The 24,051-nt window shown below is 38.8% G+C and overlaps 1 protein-coding gene across 1 annotated transcript in view; it reads left to right on the top strand.

Annotated features, from left to right (window-relative positions):
* Positions 1–24,051, top strand: part of LOC125688141 (pinopsin-like) — a 79,396-nt gene that overhangs the window by 43,636 nt on the left and 11,709 nt on the right. Inside the window, exon 4 of the mRNA XM_048933788.1 lies at positions 11,670–11,903. Coding sequence (XP_048789745.1) covers positions 11,670–11,903 — 234 coding nt within the window. The remainder of the gene's footprint in view (positions 1–11,669; positions 11,904–24,051) is intronic.

Below are 24,051 nucleotides of genomic sequence, written 5' to 3' on the forward strand. Positions count from 1 at the left end.
TATCTCCATAGAAGGAGACTCCACAACCTCTCTGAGCAACTTGTTGCAGTATTTTGTAACTCCTAGCATAAAGAAGTTCTCTGCATGTTTGTATGGAACTTCCTGTTCAAGTTTTAGGCCATTGCTCCTTGTCCTATTGCTACACACCACTGAGAAAAGCCTAACCTCATCCATTTGCCTCCCATCTCCTTTTAGATATTAGGGTATTTTCGGTATATGTCAGCCTTCAAATACTGCGCTGCTCTCACTGTATTGTGTGTTTGGTTTCATCTCTCTGCCTATGATTCTACCATATCTGGATATATCATCAGCTCATATATGCTGACTAGGTGTAGTGAAGTATTTATAATGTACCATGAAACCCTGGCTTTTTTAAAAAGCAAATGCCTCCTCATCCTGACGTTCATGTTCTTGCCTGATAGGCTGCAATGACCATTACATATCTGCATGCACACCACGTTCTGGAGACATTCTGCCCTCCTCACCCATCTAATGGTAGAGGACTTGGGGAGAGAATTAGAGAATATTTAGCAAGAGCTTTAGTCTTGTTTAACCTTGGATTATTTTGTGTTTAATCATGGTTTTCAACAAGCACAAATTTCTGCACTGTCAAAGACTGCCTTACAGGAATGAACTCATAAATTTGTAATAATTTGTTTCAGTTTGTAATAATTTGTTTACGCACATCTTGCCTTTTTGATAATCTAAAACAAATAGTAAACTTCACAACAGCTTAAGTATAGGTTTCTTAATGGGAAGTCTTATAGAGATACACAATTTATAAAGAATTGCCTGTGACATACAAGCTATAGAAAAGGAACTTATCTTCATTTTCTATGGGCAAAGGTAAACGCTTGTAAGCACCCAGGCTGGGTATAACTCATAAGCCAATTTCTCCTTGCTGGCATATCAGGGGGAGTGCAAGAGAGATCTAACACCAGATACGTGATTCTGGGTACATAATCATATGTGTTCATAAGGGGCACTTACAGATCATTTAGTCCAACTCCTTTGCAATGAACAGAGACAACTGCAGCTAGATCAGGTTGCTCAAAGCCCTGTCCAGCCTGACTTTGAGTGTCTCCATGGACTGGGCATCCACCACCACCTCTATGGGCAACCTGTTCCAATGCCTCATCACCTTAGTCTAAATCTCTCCTCTTTTAAGTCTGATACCATTTCCCTTTGTCCTATCACAACAGACTCTGCTAAAGAGCCTGTCCTGTTCTTTCTTATAGCCTCCACTTCAGATACTGAAATGCCACTATCAAGTCTCCGCAGAGCCTTCTCTTCTCCAAGCTGAGCATTCCCAACTCTCTCAGCTAAGAGAATGATCCATCCCTTGGATCATTTTTATGTCCCTCCTCTGGATGCACTCCAGCTTGTCCATGTCTCTCCTGTACTGAGGACTCCACATTTGGATGCAGTACTCCAGGTGAAGTCTTACCAGTACAGAGTAGAGAGGCAGGATCACAAAAAAGGTCTGTCATAAGTATGGAGGAGAATGCTTTCATACCAGTTCCACAATAAATGCTGCATTTTTAAAGATGCCGGCAAGAGGAGAGGCTCTCAACAACTTTGAATTTATATACTGTGCAGAATCCACAGAATTTGACAGCCAGGTACAAGTACACATATTAGGCTTATTTAAATATAAATAGCTCCATATGAAAGGCATAACTAGATGTCTTTAATGATGCCTTGCTTTATCTTATATGTCAGTGGAAATTTTCAGGGAACTAGGAGGGGATTCCTCAGTAAAATATTGCAAAATTTGGTTTCTCCACAGGGGTAATTTTGGTTATGTACCAAAGAAATGCTGATGCATGAGTGATTTCAGTCTCTAATTTCACTACAAGGGCAGCAGCTCTCAACCCAAAGGAAAGGAAAGCACAAGTTCTCACCCACATGTGTTGGTCTCCATGAAAAATAATATTAATTGCAACTAAGAGCTTTACGTGTTCAAGCAAAAATGGGTCTGGGAGAATATCCATACTCCATTTTTGTGGGAAAATGTTATCCTGACACTTCTTCTTTTTCAAATTCACACTCCAGATTGAGAGGAAGTGTTGATATTTAGGGTAGAAAATGTTGTTGATTTTGTTCAAAAGGTGGATGGAACAGTGAGTCATACTTATGGTATAAGTATGTTTTCCAACCTTATAACACACAGTGTATAAGTATATATGTATATGAATTTATATCATGAGTACACTATAGTTTGTAAACTTTATATACATATACAAATCTATATACTTACATACACTCAAACAGTCACTGGCTTTTTCAATGAAAAGGGGCAGCTCATAAACCAAATTGCAAACATACCTGAAGGGTGAGGAAAAGGTTTCAATGCATTTTGTTTCCAGATAAATAGGATTTCCAATCTCAGCTGACATTTGCTCCGGCTCTTGCATTTATTATTCTTGTCAATTATAAGTCTGTGTGTTTTGTTTTGTTTTAGATTTCTTTGTAGCTGTAGCTAAAGCATTAGCTGTATCAGTGTTCTAGTCTTTCAAAACAATATTTTTGTTGACCTATGACCAAAGCCAATTCTCCTCTAGATGCCAGCCATTTCCTATGTAGACAACAGCAATTCATTGCTTATATCATGTGGTAACCTGGAATCCTTTGTGACTCTAAACCTGTAATGGTGGGGCCATTGCACCTTTCATGAGCTCCTCAGCAAAGTCACCTTTGACTCAACAGTTTGCCAGGCCAAAATAGTTGTTTTTCTTGAGCAAGGGGGATTTATCCACTCTGCATGGCATGCTGGAAGCTGAGTAGTGTATCTTGCCTTTAAAGCTTTGAGGTTCCTTTAAGCCTTTATCATCTGCCAGTTACATTGAGGTTTTGAGCTAATTCAGGCCAACATGTTTGTGTTGAGCCCAGTGATAGGGATGTCAGTGACTGTGAGCCAAGGCCGGTTATAACATGCTCACTGGAATTGGACTTAAACAAGAATTCAAATGCAATAAAATAATACTCTTTGTGACTGCTGTCAGTTTGGACAAATTGAAATTGATTGCTCCAAGGGGATGTCTTGCTATCTATTACAGTGCCCCAAACTGTCCAGAAACTTTGTATAAATAGGGTAAGGTATACTAGACACATAAAACCCCAAACAACCTCAACATTTTACAGTGAACAGTCTCTTTTGATAATCTTTTTGATGTAATATTAATTACATTTTAAATAACTTTGGACATAAACTCCGATGTTTCTTGCATCAGGTGAATATATCTTCCAGGTAGAAAACACACCTCTCTGCCCATTCCATTTTCATTTTCCACATATTTTGTTTTCCACACATCTTCAATTTGTTTCAGACAGATGAGTGCTGTGGAATGTCAGATATCAGAAATAGCAGCTCTGTGCAGTGCCACGATTACTTAAGGATAAAGGTACAAGTCACAGGTTTTAAAAGTGAATTATCACCATAAATAATGTATTTGCTTAAATGAGCAGCCAGGGCTATTGGTTCTTCATCTTTAATTCACCTCAGAAGAGTTTTTTGGTTTTTTTTTCTTTATTGAGTGTAATGGTAGTGCTAATAGTAATGCTCCAAAATACTTTACTTGTTGTCGTGATGCCTTTGGACCATTCAATGAATTAGTTACTATGCATGAGCCAGCACCTTTTGAGGGCTAGGTTGCTTGGTGTGGGCTCTCACAGCACATCACTGGCACACAATTTCTTCTGGCCTTATACTGTCCTCACAAGGAACAGCTGCCCCAGTTGCCATGGGTAGTTGCTGACATCTGTCCTGAGCATTTGAATATCTAATGTACCCCTCTGTCTAAAATGGAACTGTTACGAAAACAAAATGATAGCCATGCATGATACACTTTTAATTTTCTCATGCATACTGATGCTAGAAAATTCACTGCAAGAAGATCAGTAGAAAATATGAGCCATCTATGATGGAAGTGAAACCGTGAGCTGCTTATTTGTGTGCATGTGAATGCATTCACTTTGTTAGTCAAATTGTTGCTAAAAGCCCTTCAGCTAGCACAGGGAAAGAATTCCTGAAACGAAGAGGATTATAATGTTTCTTACGCCCATGACAGAGCTGATATTAGCAGCAATAGCTTTCATGCTTCAAGGGCAGTGTACGAAGACCTAAGTTTTGTATTTAAAACATATCTTCACTTCATCTTGAGGCGTTAAGATGACGACTCTCATTTCAATAACAAAAATTCCCAATGAAGCCAGACTTCAGCTGATAAAATGTCCTTCTTGTGGACTTCAGTTACTAAACTTGACAGTGGCATTCAAATAATTAACTATAAAGTCCCTTGTGTGCTCTTATGGCTTCCTCCTTCTGTGTTTGTTTTTATTAACTCATTATGTGGCCCCAGCTGAGTGAATGCTCAGATGCTTGTTTAAGCCTCACTTTAGCCACTTTAGTCCGATGCAAGTATAAATGCTTTGTAGAATCAAAGCTCAGTGGACAGTAAGATGACCTGAAGCAGATGTTTCTGTTTAGTCCCTGTTTCCACAGGGTCTGTACATATATTCAGTGTTCAGTCCTTTTTTGTACTAAATGCTGTTAGCACCTAGATGTTAATAAAAAAGGCATTTGTTTTTAAGGTCGTAAGACCCACTGTCCTGTGGCTGTGTCCCTTAAATAGCAATCAAAGCACTTCATCTTAGTATCAATCCATGAAGCATCAGTTCTGGAGTAGCCCACATTGAGAAGCAGATTACTTGAAGCTTCCATTTTCTGCAGATTTAGATTTTTTCCCCCTTGTTTTCAGGATAGAATCCATAAGGATGGCAGGGGAAAAAGCTCATCATTGCTGACATTTGAGTTGCTGCTTAGTATGAGACGCTCCTGGAGTTCTTGAAGGGTTACTCAAACCAATAAATTGAGAGCATTTTTAATTTCCTTATGTTAGAAACAGAGAAGACTGCCTTATATATATTTGCCTGGTCTGTAAAGGAAGGAGAATGATCATTTTCCAGCTTTTTCATCTATTGTGTCTTTTGCATTAAAAAGTCTAGTTCCCTTCTGTTCATTTTAAGAAACTGTAGCAAATGAAATGCTCAAAGATTGGCAGATTTCCCTCAGATGATTATGAATATTTCATTTATCTCTGGTTTTGGTAGTGCTGTTGAATATTTGATCATGTCAAAACAAGCATGCATAACTGACACTTAAGAAGGTTGGCAGCAAACACTGCTGCTCATATAGAGCCTTCTCTTTACTGTGCAGCTTTGGAAGAGAGAAGAAAACACAGCTCTTTGAATGTAAAATGTGCAAAGGCAACTGCAGGAAAAATGCATCAGCAATGATAAATAAACAAAGCATTCTGTACACTGTTTCCATATTGCTTCTTTAGAGTTGCAAAGGATGATCACAAAATCGACTACTGAGGTTCAAGGAGTATGTGATTGCTATTATCTTCTACCTTAATAAACAGATGTTGAAGGACAAAATGACTGCACAACCATGGACAAGATGCAGTGATATGCAATTTCCTCCCTTGAAGTGGGTCTGGAAGTCAGATTTTTCCCATACAGTCTCTCCATCCAGTTAGGTGAATGGAGCACCATATATTCATCACCTTTCAAGATGTTAACTAATTAACAGTGAACTGTTAAAGTGTATAATAATGGCTTTATTAGAGAAAAGAACATAACTACATCAATTGAGAGAGAGAGACTAGGGTAAATGTAAAAACAAAAACAAACAAACAAACAAAAAAGCACAGGTGAAATCATGAAAACAATCATGATTCTCCCCCTTCATAATAGCTAATACTAGCCCAGCTTCTTTATTTTATGTATAAAATAAAACTAAACTCAGCTTGCCCATGGATGATGAGAGTTGTACATGTTAGTGCCTCTCAGGGATGACATGGGTATATACCTCTGGCATTTTGGACTTTGCAGTTGTCTTTGGGATGCAGCAACACAGCCTCTGTGTACTCCCATCACTCATCACTTGGCCTCTTCTGAACAGATGAAGTTCTACCAGTACTCCTTTGGTCCCATCATTCATGGCTAGATCCACATGGCGCTGAAAGGGGTTTACCAATAGCTGTACTATTCCTTCCGTTGCTATTGAACTGTAACATTAATACCATTAATGCACAGGGAAGGTCCTGATTAGTCTTCTGCAAGGAAAAGGTCAGGCCTATTCTTGCTTTTATTTTTTTTTTCCCCTGTAAGGTCAGCCAATCTTCTCTAGACCTATACAATTGCCTACAAAGTGTCTGAGACTGTTCCCTGGTGTTCCTGGCAGAGTTCATGCCATAGATACTTGGGGTTCTTTTCTTAAAAAACCACCTTAACAAACATTCCAGTTACAGCAAAAGTTGCTAGCATCCCTTGTTAGTAACTCCTTCCATTTTCTACTGTAAGATCCATTTTTTAGTGGCTGAAAATCCCTGAAGTCTTGGACAGGTGCCACTGAAATTTTCCATACTCTGCACAAAGCTGCCAGTTCCTTCTTTTCCCATACATGAACTAGCACTGCAGCCCATCACTTGGTGAGTAATACATCTGCTACATCTCATCAGATGGCAGAGGAGAGGATTCAGCTTTTGAGGTCAATCAAGTAATGTGTCACTCAGGCCCCCTTTGAACACTTTTCTGCTGTTACCTTCCTCCTCACTGCATGCCCCTGTGGCTTCCCCCGTGCTCTCTGGCATATCACATCTAATGTGTCTGCTCAGAAAACTCCTGCAGTCATAACTATGGTGTCTTGCATGCCAGATTGAGTGGAAAAGGAGGGTGGAGGAGTGCACTGAGTATACTTGCAAGCTACAGATTGCCTACGGGGCAAAATGAGAGCTAATTGTGCCAGTCTTCTGCTCAATTCTTAAGATTAGACAAGCTTACCTGTCACTACCTCAGGCTAATTTCTGAAAAACAAGCCACCCTCAATTCTGCTACTTCCCAGGGTGAAATTAGGGAAGACACACCATTATTATTATTATTATTTTTTTATTAAAAAATAACCTCCCACCTTCCCCCAAATCTTCTTTTCCTTAAATTTGATGCCTTCCCTATAAAAGAGCAGGTCTCTCAGATTTGCAGGAGATGGCCCTTGTCCCAGGAAAAAGGCCTGAATTTACAACAAAGGCGTGTGGTTCACAGCCAGCCTCAGTAAATAATCCTTCTGAACCCAATGGCCTAATATTTTTTGCATCATTTCAAAATATAGTTTAGATTTTTTGTGTATTTTTAAAATATATTATGTACACTCTATCTTCGCATTTAAATCAGACTTTACAAATTCAGCTATCTAGTCCATTATTCGAATATTTTTTATTATCACAGTTTAATGGTTTCCTATCACCTGGCTGCGCAGACACCAAGCGTTTCTGGGAGGCACTTCCATTCAACTATTGAAAATACAATGTAGCAACTGTGTTAAATTGTGCAATACTTTCAAGATAAGAAACGAAATCATTTTGATGCTAAATTACCTACTGCTTTTTCATCTACAAAAATGTAATTTTTCTGCAGATGTACTTTGCTTGGGGCATTCCAGCACCTTTAAACAGAGAGCTTTTAAAGATAACACCTTCTAAAGGTAGGCTGCAAAGCTGCAAAGACAATGAATCCATAACTGTGTAGATAAATATAGTACATACTTTGAAAAGCAGAACTCTGGGGGCGCTTCTACAGAGTAATCTAAAACTTCTTGAAATCCCACAGCTTCTCTTGCCTTGTTTCAGAACAAGGCAACGTATTTCAGAATGAAGCAGGGAGATTTCACATTGTGGTGGGTTGACTTTGGCTGACCACCAGGTGCTCGCCCAGGCACTCAGTGCTCCTTCTCAGCAGGACGGGGGGCAGAGAATAAGACAAAGAAAACTCTTGTGTCAATGACAGGGGGTCACTCACCAATTACCATTACAGGCAAAAAAAAAAACAAATTGACTTAGAGAAGCAGTTAATATATTGCCAATTAATAACAGAGTAGGTTAGGGTAATTAAAAGCAAAATTAAAAACATCTTCCCTCTTCCCACCTTCTTTCCAAGGTCAGCTTCACTCCTGGTTCTTCTACTTTCTCCCTCTGAACCGTGCAGGGGAATGGGTAAAGGGGGCTGCAGTCAGGCCATAGCAGAATAGGAAACATTATCACACACTCAACTGTTTCCCAAAGTGAGGTTTAAAGCCAGGGGAAGGGTGGTCATGCAACAATCCAGCAGTGTGCTCAAAGACACTGAGCAATGTGACTCTTCTCCCACGTTTTCGTTCCAGTTTTGCAGGCACAACTCCAGCACTCACATGTCCTAAGCATCAAGCTAAGAAAACCTTTAGCATGTCTTCTCCATCTTGGGGTGTCTTGTATGAAAACAGTAACATTCATGCTACTCATTCTCCCATAGCTAAGTGAGTAACTGCCATTCTATGGCCAGCAGTGGCATCTCAGGTTTCAGCTCCAAATCTGACCTTGCTGTTGGATCTTTCTCCATCACTCCAGTTACAGTGCTCTTACTGCTGTCACAACTGTCTGCAGTTGTGATGGTGAACCACCATCCCAATAGGCTCCTTTCATAAGCTACTACTGAGGAGAGGGACAAAACAATGGTCTGTTCTGTCTTTGAACTGAACATTGGCCACCTGCTTTAGTACCAAACACAGAGCACTGAACTTTGAGTCTCAGGTGTAAACACAAAGCCAAGGCAATATGGAATAAAACTAAGCTGAGTCTGTTGGCCAGTACACCATGAAAAAATAATTTTACTGACACCGAGGAAGTAGATGAATGAATCAAAAAATGCAGTTAATAGCTATAGAAGTTTGGAGCATCAAATAAAAATTGAGAAGCATTAAGTACGTTTTTTGGTTGACCACAAGGGCCATACTTACCATACTTGCCCCCTCTGAAAAGCTGAGACAGCCTGGTCATCTGGGATCAAGAGCCACTAAGGAAGGGAATACATTATGATCATTACTCCTGGTCCATTGCTTGTCTTTCTTCCTGCAGTTCCATGCTTTTAATCTCTTCTCTGCAACAGTGAGAATGGAAATGTACTTTTGAAAATAATCATACTCTCAAAAAACCCTGGAGATGAAACTTGCTCATTCCCAGGATTTAGACTACAAGTAAATCATATTATACAATTATAGTAAGAAGTACATAAAAATCATGATTTGATACACTGGTTTAAAATGGATTTGAAAGACTTTTTGGACATGACAGCTAACAAAATTTGCTTTCCAATAGATTTGTCTCTTGGCAAATGAGTGTTTAAACTCCATTATAGAAAACTGCAGCAGAAGGTCATCTTTAATAGATACTGAGGACATACGTATGCCTTGTTTCAGGAACAGCTGTGATCAGTTTTCTCCTTTTTAATTATCAGAACAGGAAGATGAGAGGAAAAAAAATAAAAATAAAAACAAAAAATAAAACCCAAATTAGAGTGGATTCTCTGGTATCTGAGTTCATTTCACATTACATTTTTCCTCTCGATGAGCACATTAATAAGGATCCTTATTCTCTAGTGACATGTGAAGAAATTAGCGTCAAAGACCTCTGTCCACTTTGCCAGTTTCAAAAGCACAGTCAAATTTATAAGGAAGATACTGGAACCAACAGACAGTCAGAGTTAGCATAGTAACAGAGACATAGTGACAGTGTAGGCTTCCTTTCTTAAGGAAACAAAGATGTGAAACTAGAAGGATGCATAATGAATCTCAACACGATCACTTTCCATTTACACATCTCTTCTCCCCTTATTTCTAATCTGTAGCTTATCTGTGCAGATGGTAAACTCTTGTAAACACTAATGTGTTGATTGATGCCTCTACCCTTATTGAAGATCTTTAATTGTGGATGCTGTAGCTAGCTGGGGCTTTATATTTCTGAGTTAATGACTGTAGCATAGCTATATTAGCTGCAGCTAACATGGGATCCCTAAATTCTTCAGAGAAGGTCTCTATTAGTCACACACACACACACACACACACACACACACACACACAAGCTTAAATAAGCAATACAAGATTGGACCATTATCTATTATTAATTCCCTTGTCAAGCCAAAGCAATTATGAGATACAAGTTTTGTTATTTCAAACAGAAGAATTGTTCCCAGTGTTCTCAGAATAGACATATTTTATTTTGCAATTGATTTTTATTTTTTTTCCTCAGAAAATCAATTGAAGACTATACAGAAAAAAATGCTTGGTAATTCTTGGCAGACTAAGTTAGTGTGTGTTTTGTTTAATTCCCATGGAAACTTTTCTACCAAAATCCCAGGTAGAATCAATCACTCCAAAAGAACATAATTAAGTGGAAAGAATGTCACCATATTGCTTTGCCTTCCATATATGCTTACATAGTTAATTACTATGTATGTTTTAGATTTACTGTCCAATACATAAACATGTATGTTATAAAAGAATGCCCACACAGCAGAGAGGTAGGTAAAGCTTTGAATTTTCACACTGCACGAATTTATACAAGTTGTGCACCTGGCAACATACGACAATTTGACTCAGGTAATTTGTGGCTTCTTCCCCTTTTAATTTTTGTTGCTGTTATTAGATAAAGTTTGGATACATAACATTACAGGGAGCTGCCCTTTTGCTTATTATAGTTTCATTTGCCCTTCCCTCAGGTGCAGTTTATTCTCAAACACTGCACTTGGGGGCAGAGACTTTAAAGTGGACATAAATTTTATTTGGCTGAGTGCAAGAACCAGTTGATTTATTTTAAACATTTGAATGCTTCCTGAAATCCTGCTGGCACATCTGGGTTTACTAAACACACTCTGGAAGGAAGTTATGGAATTAACCATAACTTCGGAAGACCAGTGTGCTGAGGCCCTATCTGAGCCACTGGAGAGCAACTGGAACAAAAATTTACCTCCTTGCAGAGGTTTTTTTTTCTCTGTTGGCTACAAAGATTCTTAGGAAGATCAGCCTCACTATTCTGGAGTTGACGTTTCCAAATATTTTCTAAGAACTTTATGATTTCAATAACCTGAGGCTAAGCACCCATGCCTGATCTGTACCTCAACAAATTTGCTGCTGGCTTCCACAGGCTTCGGGTATTACCTGTGCACTCAGTGATATGAGCTGTTATAATGTTTAACATCTGAATTGAAGATCTAGACTCAAAATGGACGTGATGATTTAGCTCAGAACAGATCAAAGGAAGGTATATTTTGAAGTACAGACGGAGGGCTTTAAATTCTTCCTTAGCTGAGCTGGGTTTGCTCAGCTATAACTAGAATGTAACTGTTGGTAAATTCATGATAGCAAGATGAGCTAGCATACCATTGCACTGAAAATTGTAATTTGAATCTGTGCTTCTTGTTTATCCAGTTCTTCTCCATTTCCCCCAAATAACACAGTAACAGAATTAAATCAGTATCTAGCATGCTTTTCCTAAGTGCACAAAAATCTGGTTTTGATAATTATCAGGAAGGAAGACATTTTATCAAAGTAGTGAGCCACCTGGAAAAAGTAGTCTGTAAAGAGTGAATCCAACCACTTATAATCTCATTAAGTCTCTTCCGAAAGGCTTCTTTTATGTCTTCATGTTGCATTTGTTCACTTTGGGGTTTGAGTTTGTTTGGCTTCTGGAAATACGGTGTTGATTGTCATTTCTGATCTAAGACCAAAAAGGTTATTAAAGCAATAAAAACAACTACACAGTTTCTCCAATCCCATCTTTATTTTTGTCTTTTGCTAGGTTGGAAAAATCCACAAGAACACTGCTCGCAAAAGAGAATACCACGTACTGTTCATGGTGATCACTACAGTTATCTGTTATCTTGCATGTTGGATTCCCTATGGAGTTATAGCACTACTTGCAACATTTGGTAAGCCAGGTGTGGTGACTCCTGTTGCAAGCATCATACCTTCCATCTTAGCAAAAAGCAGTACAGTTTGCAATCCCATTATCTACATACTTATGAATAAGCAGGTAAGAAGTGCTATTTTTAAACTGTATTTTCGTCAGGTTCTGTTAGGTGTTCTTGATTTCTGTGTCCGCCTGTCCTGTTGTGTCCTTGTGAGAAAGGCATTCACAGCTTATCCAAATAATGTCAGTGGAGTCTTGGGATGGAAGTGTTTGTAGTCAACATAATGTTGTAAGATAAGGAGAACAGATATACATCTGCTTACTCAAATTTTTTGTGTTCTTCTGAGGGACAAACTGTATTAATTTGCATACTGCAGAGTTGATGAATGTACTGGAATTTATTTTTAAAAGAAAAGGGGGAAAGAAAAGAGGGGCAAGAAGAGGAAAGTATTTCAGGACCTTCAGAACAGTATGAAGGAGGATATATATTGCACTTAGCTATTTTCATGGTAGATCTATCTGAAAATAGTTATTAGAATTACAGTTTTTGTGGACTTCCACACTTTTTTCTAAAATAAGAAATTAATTTTGTCTCTTGACAGCCAAGACAGATCTCTAAAATGCCTACGTCCAACTGAGGTACCTCAATTCTCTAAATGTCATTTTCAGTACAAGAGGTTAACTTCTTAATGTTTCTGTGTTGGCAGTTCCTAACTCTGAAGTTTAATAAGGGCAGATCTGGAAGTTTTGAAAATGTGTTTTGCAGTAAGAAATTCAAAAAATATGCATTGCTCATATTATCTTTTTGATTAATTGTGCTGGATGTTGATCTCAATTTCCTGTCTTCATGATTTCCATTGCATTACTTACTTTTGCCTTTAAGTGCCTGTTATATGCTGTAGCCTACATTTAGTGTTATATAGTACTATGTAGCAGCAGTATTATATTACTATGAAACCTAAACAAGTTAAAAATTGAATGATCAAATATACTATCATTTTGCCACTGCCTCAGAATATTCTTCATCTGGTTAATCTATCCTAAAGTTCTTAAACAAAGAATAGGTCTACTCTTGCAGTCTGAAGGTGGGATCCTAGGCAAACTCTGAAACTTCCCTGAAATCAGGAGAAGACACTATTGCCTTCCTGAAGCCTAGGGCTTCATTTCTAAGGTTGAACAGTTCAATTGTCATTGAACTGACAATGAAAAAGATAGAGAACTTTGTTTGAAAGGTGCTCATGCTGAAATAAAATTGCTATTTGTCTCCTTTCTCTTACATTTTACACCTCTTAGGGAAATTTCCTAAAAGCAGTGTTTGTCTTTTTGTATTCTCTGAGCTCTTTGACAGATTAGGCCTTTGACTTCCATGAGACCATCTGACCATGCCATGATCACCCAAACAGGCTGTAACAGAGAAGACAAGCACTCTTTAGCATTGTCTTCACAGGCAGAGCACAACCCAAACAGTAAGTTTTTCTACAAGGAGCTGAAAAGGCCGTGCCACAATTCAGGATCACTGCAGCAGGAAACTGGAAACAGATTCTGAAGTATCCATGCTTAGTCTCCAGTCATTTGCAAGACTGATGTATTAGATTTCTCCTTTGAACTCAGAATAATCCATTTGTTTCCTACTGCCTACTGTTCCACAGCTGCCATCATTTAACAAAAAAATGCAAAGGGGCAAAGTTGAATCAATATTGGAGGGTAGATCATTTCTTGCCAACTCGTAGCCAGTGTGTGGATTCTATTATTTTCATAGTTAGCTTCCTTATTACTGCAGAAATCAAGGCAAAATAATTTCTTAAACAGAATTTCTTCAGATTTGGGTAAATACTTTTCAGTTTAATACAACCAAAATAATAGTAAATGCCTGCCATTTATTCTCAGCTCTCATCAGCCATTGTGTATTAGTAGCAAAATAGCAATTTTTTATATGAAACTTGGGAATCAGCTTCACTCACAAAAGGCAAAATGCATCCATCCATCTGTTCATCTTCCTTTCAAAACAAGAGAAATAGTAACACCATTGTCCTGTGTATGAAATGTGTTCACAGAACCTCAGCTATTTTGGAGCTTTTCCCATTCATTTTCTTACATTTAACATCTCAGGAAAAATTCTCTTCTTCCCAGCTTCTCTGGGCTTCATTCTTTGCTGAGAAGTGTCACAGGATACTGGTGCTTTCCAACATAGAAATTGTCTAGCTCACATTTTCCATGGTTCTGTCTTTTTGGGTGCTAGATATCACAGCAGGCTATTTACTCAAGCACTTTGTAAATACACAGAGAACATAGAACTTAATCTCTACTTCTCTGTGCATAATCTCACATTTTTCCTTTGGATGCGCTCTGAAGATTGCAAAACATTGCTGATTGACTGCAAATACAGTGTTTACATTTGTCATAAATTAATTTGGAATATTGTGGAATTACCCATCTCTGAGCTAGCCTTAAAGCTCATCCTGCAGATCACTCTTTTAAATTAACTCTCCTGCAGGCTTTGAGTGACTTTTATGGTTTGGAAACCCCAGTGAAAAAGTTTAGTGTTTGTTTTTCACTGACCTGGAATGATTTAGGGCCATTAAGATGATCAGAGGGCTGGAGCACCTCTCCTGTGAGGAAAGGTTGTGGGAACTAGAACTGTTTAGCTTGGAGAAGAGAAGGCACTGGGTAGACCTCATTGTGGCCTTCCAGTACTTGAAGGGAGCGTATAAACAGGAGGGGGAACTGCTGTTTACAAGGGTGGACAGTGACAGGACAAGGGGGAATGGTCTTAAACTGAGAGAGGGGAAGTTTAGGTTAGATATTAGGAGGAAGTTTTTCACACAGAGGGTGGTGACACACTGGAACAGGTTGCCCAAGGAGGCTGTGGATGTCCCATCCCTGGAGGCATTCAAGGCCAGGCTGGATGTGGCTCTGGGCAGCCTGGTCTGGTGGTTGGTGACCCTGCACATAGCAGGGGGTTGAAACTAGGTGAACATTGTTGTCCTTTTCAACCCAGGCCGTTCTATGATTCTACGATAACATGGCTGTGGAAATGGTGGATTTCTGGCCTGTGTCATTGTCTTTCTGCTGCTCTTCTCCAGGAGGAAAGAAGTGAACCTCTGAGGCTGGGTTGTTGCTGGGCTGATAACATTACGCCAGGTAGACATTAAGCTTCACTGACAAAACTGTAAAGCATAAAACCACCACAAACTTAAGTGATGTCTTCAAATTTCCAGCAATGTATCCACCCTGAACAGGATCCTTATCGCAGCTCCAATTACCTTCTTTCACCACGGTGATGCTCCTCTTCTTTGTGTTACATACAAGCAGCTGTTAGACCTTTCCCCAGACTGTACACCCCAAAGCTTTGTGCTGGTGTAATTGCACTTGAGAACATATGCTGACAACCACGCATTGTTAGCTGGATAACATAACGGTGTCATAGGTTGTGAGGCTATGTGTCAGAAGTTCCCTTTTAATTGATACAAAAGGCTAGATATGAATAACGAGCGCTTGAAAGGTTATGGTTATGGATAAGATGTGTGTACTGAGATCGTGCCATTCTGCATTTGCTATTTCACATTATTTCAAATAGGCACTCAGATAACAGGAATTTGCCTCATTGCTGTTGACAGCCAAATTTAAAGCAAAGGAAACCTTTATCATATAAGGATTTCTAGAACACATTGCTTGGAAGTCTCCCTCATGAGATTTAATGTCACAACCTTTGCTGATGTAAAACAGCATTTCTCCACTGTATCAGATGGGCTTCAGACTAGTTACATGATTTCAGCAGTTACTTCCACATGTTTATTCACGCAGGCAGGGAACCTACAGCTCCCTGGACTACTGAAATTCACACTATGCCTCTAACAGTGTTTTACGTCTCACAATCAGGAAAAACAAAACTAAACCATACCCAAACTCTGTTATCACCATTGTGCTATTTCTGGTGTCAGAAACTGCCTCTGAGCAAAAATAAGGAAGGAGAGTCTGAGGGGTGGGCTGTATTAGATGTGAATAGGAGTTTCTAATTACCAGTTTGATTTCTACTCTGTCTATCTTCTTGAATTAAAATCACTGCACTTGCAAAAATAGAAGCTGGCCTTGTCATTTTCCCCACAGATTTGATGAATTGTTGTTGAAAAGTATATACACGCTCATTTGAAGATAATTAATACTGTGACCTTTCCAAATGTATCATGTTAGGGATGGGGCTGACTGAAGGAGGAATTACATAGAGCGAACAGAGAAAGTCAACTACAAAGACTTCTGTTTCTATTATTGTTGTTCATTTTAATTTATGTTTATGTTTCTGGTAGACAATGAGATTCAAATAATAATGTACTTAAGAGTGTTCCCCAACAAGACTCAGACCCAGCACTGTGCTTCTCACAAGTGAGTACTTACTCAGGCATGCAGCGTTATTTCTCTACTGAGACTGCCCACATATTGAATGATCTTCAGATATGTCTTCATTGCTCATACACACAATGTAAAATAGGTGTGTGGGCTCAAGCAAGGAACCTCTATAAAAAGACTTTAAAGAGGCAGAGCAATAGTGCTGGAAACTGATGTGTGGTAAACAGGAGTTAACCCAGCAGGGAAATTAAGTTTCCCCAGTAAGACACGGCTGTGAACAAAAGGGAAGGCATTTTCACATTATTTACGTGCACTAGGTACGTGATAACACATCATTTGGAGAGCTGACCTTGACTCAGGTCACAAGTTAGACATTTCACAAACTGCAGCAGGAAGCTGTACCATCACTACTCAACTCACACCAGATGCATCACTACCAGGCCAAAGCCTCTCAAATGCCTTCATGGAACTTGAAATGAGGAACAAGGAGTCCTTCTTTAAGGATAAGCTTTTTACTTACATGTTTTCTACAACTATTCTCAGTCCTTCTTGATTATACCTTATTCACTGAGCAGGGAAAAATGCACATGCACTTTGCAAAACGGAGTTAAACAATAGTCATAAAAAAAAAATAAATAGTAACCTTAACATTTCCCACCTGGATGCACAACAATTGCATTTTCATAGCCAATTTTCATCTGGTACGGTGCAGTTTTCAGTATTTCCCACAAAAGCTAATTTCTCATTTTTAAAGCAACAGGAATATATGGATGCGACATTTTTTTCTTCCACTTTGAAAAAACTAAGATATTTAATCTGCATGAGAACACAGAACTACAGACCTGGAAAGAAAGTACACGATGAAGAGACAGTTGTGTCAAGACTCATTTTATGCGCAAATTGAAATGTATTTATTAAGACCTGGAAGTAGACCGTATTTAAGTTCACATACTTGTAGAAGTTTGTGAGCTCACCATAACATTTATTACCAAAAATTGCTATAATTTTTCATTAAAATTAATGTAGGTTTTAATACTCGTGATCTGTTTTTTGTTGTTTTGTTTTTCTTCACTGTTAGCCGGGCTGACTTAGTAAATAACAGTAACATAAGGAAGTGATGCTGCATTACTTTTTCTGTCAACTGGAAACTACAAGAATTTGTATATTCAATACAAATACAATACCTCTTGGTATCCTATTTGCTCTTGCAAGTATACGCCAGCAGAATCTCAAACAATTTGCTACTTCCTTGCTATCTTCATTTGCATGTTTGTCTTCAAGGGAGAGTCTGGATGGTCAACAGCTCAGTCAGTGCTAAGGGAAATGCAGGAAAAAAATGGATAAAGTATTAATCACCATGATGTTTCTATCTTGCCACTTTAGGGTGATCTACAAGTTGGATGTAAGCACTTGAGAGTTGGGTGTCTTTTTCTGAACTGATTTCCAAGTTCGGTCTGTACAAATAAATTCCTGCAAAGGTGTACAGGGTCTACAGGTAGACTGAACTTGTGCTGTTGGTCAAACAAAACCACCAGTCAGCACTGCTGACACAGAAGAGACATTATGGGAGCTTCTGTTGCAATACTCTCAGCCACAGCTACAAGTCAAGAATCACACTGAATTTTAGCCCACACCTTGGTCTTGCTAAAATGAAGCATTAATTTAGCCTCAGATTTCTGTGTTAATTCTAATGCTTATACTTCTCTCTAATGTCCATATTTAACAAATAGGCCTCCAGCTATGTATTTACTGCTGCCTATCATTTCAAAGCTGAATACAGGCACAGGTCAGCTGAAGAAAACAGTCTGTAATGCAATGCAATATGTTGCATAAAAAAAAGACTTTAGTTACTTTCTGAAGATGATTAAATTCAATGGATGGCAAAGATTTGAAAAAAAAAGTACAACCCTGGAGGTAATAGACCTTCTCATTTATCTCTCCTGTTTGATCACTGAATCACATCTTGTGATCTGGCTGTGGCATAATAGTAAAATTTTATTTGGACTGTGAAATTTATGTACATTTCATCTGTCAGCTGACATTATTTCTCAGTGTTTTACTGTGTCTACCAGATATATCTCTGTAGTCATGTATCCAGCTAACAGTTCAAGCAACTATCATTTCAGATTAAGGTGATGAAGTGAAAAAAATATGAGATTACTAATCAAATGTTTTTCAGCATTTGTGTAACTTTCTCCAAACAAATATTCAATTAGTTTATTTAATCCTCATTATCCTTGTAAAGCAGGGGATGATCATCATCTTAATTTTGCATCAGGAGAAATTTCAGGATCAAAGGTTACATTAGTGCTCAAAATCTTATGAACTTGCATGGCATAACATTAATAACTCAAATCTGTAGAACTTTATGATTTATGTCCTTCTCCCTTGAGGGCAAAGAAGCCGCCATACTAACAGAATAATGGCTTTCACAGTATGGAAAATGCAGCATAAAATCTGTTTCCTTAGATTAAGTCCCTTTTCACTTTAAACTGCATCATTTAATCCCATTCAGAAATTTGGCAGTGTCCAAATGGAAACAAGTTGAAGTTCCTTGTCTCTTGAAGTAGAAGCAATTGCAGAACTTTATTCCTCTGATGACTGGTCCACTAGCTTCCAAACTAGATTTATTTATAGCCACTTTACAATCCCTTATTCCCGAATTTACTCAGTAACCCTCGTTCTCTGGTAGTTATCTTTTCTTCATACTCAGACACAGCAATCAAATGACCTTCTGTCTTCATACTGGTGGGCTAAACCAGTTTGGTTCTTTTAGTTTGCAATAAGGATCAAGGCTCCTCATTCTTCTGATGTCAAAGAGTTACAAGCATCTTTAATGCTTTTGTTTATACATAACAAATCTAATTCTCAAAAGTACACAGTGTCCTCAGTGCTGTGCAAATGCCAGTGACCATGAATATGCCCAGTTGCCATCACTAATGAATAGTCATAGAAAAAGCAGCCCTACAAATGTCCTGACATCAGTTTATTCCCTTACTTTGTAGGCAATGGGCTCTTTTTGTGGTGCTGGCTCGCAGTGACCAAGGCAAGTTCTCCAATGAACAATGCACTGGTGTCATAGAGCATTTCTGGAGTATTTTTTCTTTGAATGAATCTTCTAGCTTTCTAACATTGTGAAAAATTCAAATAATAATAACAATAAAAATATAACCTTAGTGTTAATCACAGATGATGCCATGTATTTTGTCTAGGAAAAATCTTCTTAATAGTACCCTGAACATTAGAAGAGGACCAACACTATAGGAGATATTTCTTGTTTCTGTCATCTTGTCTACAATGTTTAATTACTTTCATTATTGCAAGCTTCTGAATTTGAGCAAAAACCACCAACAACTCAACAATGACTTCTTAAATCACTATACTATAACTTAATTATGACCAAATTTACAGAAATGGATGTAGATAAATATATAGGGGTCTACTATATAGGGTGCAGCTATTATTATGTGTGTTTTGTATGTCTGTCTGTATTAGCAGAATGTCACACAGTGACACAGCCACAAGCAAAAAGAGCTTGAGTGATTTACGAGGAAAGATGATAATGATATGATGCTCTACAAAAATAATCTAATGAAAACTAGGGATTTGTATTTCCATGCGTGTTCTTGATTTCAAACTAAGTGGAGTTCTGTAAGACATACCTGGAAGAACTCTTTTCCCTAAACGTGCTTTGCATACAGACTATGGCCAAGGACAGAGTGCTCAGAGCAACAAAAAGACAACAAAATCACAATTTTATAATTATTTGTTCAGAACTGGGTCAGAAACATATCCATCTAAATTCATCACAGCTAGCTGGAATCTTTTTATTAAGCCTTGTGGATTGATTCAGAGTGCATGGGTAAATGTACAAGAAGAAATGGGGTAGGCAGGAGAGGATATTGATGATGACGAAGTAAATACATACATTTTTAAAGAGACAAAACACATTTTTTTGTTATGTTTTGAACTTTCAGCAAAATAAGAGTTATTTCAAAATGATCTGGAATCTCTCATTGCATATTGCAGTAGTAATAGAACCTTCATTTCTTCTCATGAAGCATAATGTTACTATAGAGACCGGTAAATGTATTTCTGCCTCTGTCAGTCAAGATCCATCAATCACACTGCAAAGCCCTGAACAATTCTGACCTACTGAAATGAGAAAACAGAGGCAGGGTCCATTTTCTTGCTGTTCACCAGGTTCTTTGCCTGTTCTTTTTTCTCATGCTGCTTTAGTAAATTCTTCTTCCCTAAGTTCCTTTTAGATAGGAGGAAATTACTTCACATATGTTGCCATTTTGTATTTTGTATGTGTTTTAGTAGCTCTATTTAAGGGCACTGAAGACTTGGCTTGAGATAAATATGACAATCGATCTTTTTTATCCACAGCAATAAACCCCGTTGAAAGCATCAGTTCTCTCTTAAAACAATGTGCAATGAGAACATATTAGGGTTGTTTGTGCAGTGCTTTCATGTGCACAGCCAGACTCCTGGAAATTCAGCAGTCATGCTTGTTACATTGAAGTAAATATAAAAGTTTCTCCAAATTTGTTTCCTCATGCAAAATAACTATTCCCAGTTTATAATTCCTGCAGCTTTGGTCTCTGGTTTTGTTCACTTTATGAGAGTGCATTTTACACGAGGACTTATCTCCAGAGTACTTTTAAAAGAGAATTATTTGAATAGTACACTGTATTTATGAAAACATGGTAATATTTCTCAGATACTGAGCTGTGCTTTTTTGTTTCTGCCATCTCTGCTTCTCTACCGTGGAACAACTTTGTTAGCATTATGTTGGTAACAGTTTATTGATTTGTTTTCTCCTTCTCTCTACTGTTCTTGGGATGCTCCAGCTGTTCATTAAACTGCCTAATGGCCTCATACCTCTCTTCAGCCCCATGCATTTTTAAAGTCTAAATTAGGTCTACCAAATAGCTCATGGTTTCATTTGGGTGGAAGCGCTGAAAGTTACTGGAAAACGACACAGCGCCTCTGGGGAGGCATTTTGCTAGGGAAGGAAAATAGGGTTGCTTGATCCAGCAGAACACTTATGCTTCCTGTCCTCTCTTCTGAAAAAGCAGACTCAGAAACAGGCCCTAAACAGAATTTTCCCCACCTTTCCCTCATGGTTGTCTGTCTTATGTGCCTCCTGGCTCATATTCATTGTAGGCAGAAATACTGGGCTTAGGGGTAGACCACAGGAGTTTTTAGTTTGTAGAAAAGGTGTGTTATGTTTCTTGCTATCACGAGCCAAAAAATCCCTCCTACTGTCTGTCTTAATCCAGATTGTAAATTCCTGGGCCAGGAACTCCACCTTTGTCTACAAAACATGGGACAATCTACAAGTCACGAACTCTAGAGGCATATTTATGTTATGTTTACTTGAACTACTGTAAGAATGATGGAACTATGCTGACAAGACTTCCATCAATATGGAAAACAATCCTCAGCCTCCTGTTTTCCCTTGGCACCTCACCCACACAGAAGATGTGCTTGCTGCTCATGGTGGCAATGGTGAGGATATAGCCAGCACGCTGTGTGCAGCAGCACTCCAGGATTGATTCTGGAAAGGGAGGCTGTTCAGAAGGCAGGCCAGAAAGATATTATAATAATGAAGTGCAATCACAGCCAGATGACTGGGAGCAAGGCAATTAACAGCAGCTGACAGCTTAGAGTCAGCACTGACAGCAATTTTTCCCTCTGGCTGCTCCCATAAAACCAAGGCAGATGTGGTATTTATTGCCTGTCCTCCCGAACCCCTCAGGGTTTCTGGAGTCTTCTCGGAAGTGTATAAGGAGCTGTGGCTACAACAATTATCCCTTATCTGTCAGCATCCTGCAACCAATAGGATATTTGATCTGCATTTGTAGACGCACAGAAACAAGTCATCAGAGGAAATGGGGTTTCTTATTTCAGTTATTGTAGAGACAAGTAGAAGCATGTGGAGGAAGTTTTTCAAAGTGTAGCAGTGAGATGCTAACTCTGTTGGCATTAGAGTTTACTAAATTTAATGGGAGCCACAGAAGAAGTCAGTTAATGTTTATAACTCTACCACTGTTGTTCATTTTAAAATTACATCCCACAACACTAAGGCTGGCAGCAGCAAGAGCAACAAATGAGTTGGGTTCCTCCCTAAAAAAGAAGTGCTATAAAAAAATAAGAAAACAAAAAGCCAAAACAAACAAAGTTATTATTAGGGGGAAAAAAAGCAGCATTTCTTCATTTGCATCTGATGCAGCTCATCTTTCTAGCTGCTTTTACTCTGCCCTGATGAGGTTGCATCTGGAGTACTGTGTTCAGTTCTGTGCTCCTCAGATCAAGAAAGGCAGGAAACAGCTGGAGACAGTTCAGTGGAAGGCCACAAAGTTGGTGAGGGTTCTAGAGGAAAGGCTGAGAGATGTGGGGCTTTTCAGCTCGGGAAAAACAGAGGAGATCTTATGAATGCTAATACATATCTAATGGGTGGGAGTCAAGAGAGTCAAGGCCCCTTTCAGTGGTGCCCAGCGACAGGAAAAGGAGGAGTAATGGGCATAATCTGGAACATAGGAAATTTCACATGAACATTAGAAAAAAAATACTTAGCAGGTGACAGAGCTGCCCAGAGAGGTTGTGGAGTCTTCTTCTCTGGAGCTGCTGAAAACACACCTAGATGCTTTCCTGTGCAACCTGCTCTAGAGAACCTGTTTTAGCAAGCAAGATGATCTCCAGAGATTCCTTCCAACCTCTACATTTCTGTGATTCTCTGTGATTCTGTGATTCTCCCTCCTTCCTTGCTGGGTTTCATCAGTGCTTGTTTTTCCTCATCCTTCCCCCGGATTCCTTTCCTCACTCATGTAACTTTTAAGATCCCAGAGATTTCATCAGCTAAAGATCCCCTCAGTGATTTGTCACAACCTGTGTGTGCTGTCATTTCTCTAGTGGCAATTCTGCTTCTGGGAAGAAGAACCCACAGTATGACTGCATTACAATTAATTCCTTGTGAACTTAATGCATCCTTATACATCAAACTTAATAAGCATTTGCTTGAATATTAGCATATTTTTAGCAAAAAGAAATAGGACATGCATTTCCAACTTGCCTTGGATAGCAATGCATGAAGCTTGAGCTCAGGCTGTACTTAACTTCCTTAAGTTCACTAATCCCTTCCTTAAATGCACTAATCATTTTCAAATGCACTATCTGCAGTAAATTGCCGCTGTAAGAAAGTAGAATCTAAATATATACATGAGGAGACACACATTGAGTAGATATTTGGGGTCAGCAGTTATATCCATGCTATTCTGATGAAACAATCAAATTATCACCCACCAGTCACTTTGAAAAGATCAAGACGATGAAAGGGCAACAAGTGTTAGTGGACTGTCCATATGACTGTTCACCCTGATTGATGATGTTGGCCTATGGTAAATCATTGCTTCATCATAGCCACATGTGCAGTTCACTGCAGCATGTGGTGGCTGTGATTATAGCAAAATACTGTCTCCTCCTTAGCTTTGTGTAGCTGACTAACAGGGGCATGCTGCAGTCAAGACAGCGAGTTGGAGCTTAAGATGTACATAAGGTCTGTACATATGAGAGAAAAATGATCAATGGTTATCATATTTATCTTAAGATGTGTCTTTCAGTCACATAGTCTTTCAGCTGGCAATAGATATAAACACATCAAAATGCCTGTGTGAAGTTCTATGTGTCAGAGCCATGCTCCTTTGAGCTGCTCAAGTGAAACACCACTGATTTCTGTGAATAAGTACAAAAGGTGCCTCCTTCAAAAATACATTGTTCAGAAAGGTGAAGTCTGGTTTGGGGGCTGAAACTTGAAAGCAAGTTGCCTGTGAAGTTACTTGAGATGCTATCAGAGAGATAGTGTCACACCTCTTCCATAGCTGTCACTGCTAAAGAATAGGGGGTACAGCAAGATACGTGC

Source organism: Lagopus muta, chromosome 1 (assembly GCF_023343835.1).
Source record: "Lagopus muta isolate bLagMut1 chromosome 1, bLagMut1 primary, whole genome shotgun sequence".
NCBI lineage: Eukaryota > Metazoa > Chordata > Aves > Galliformes > Phasianidae > Lagopus > Lagopus muta.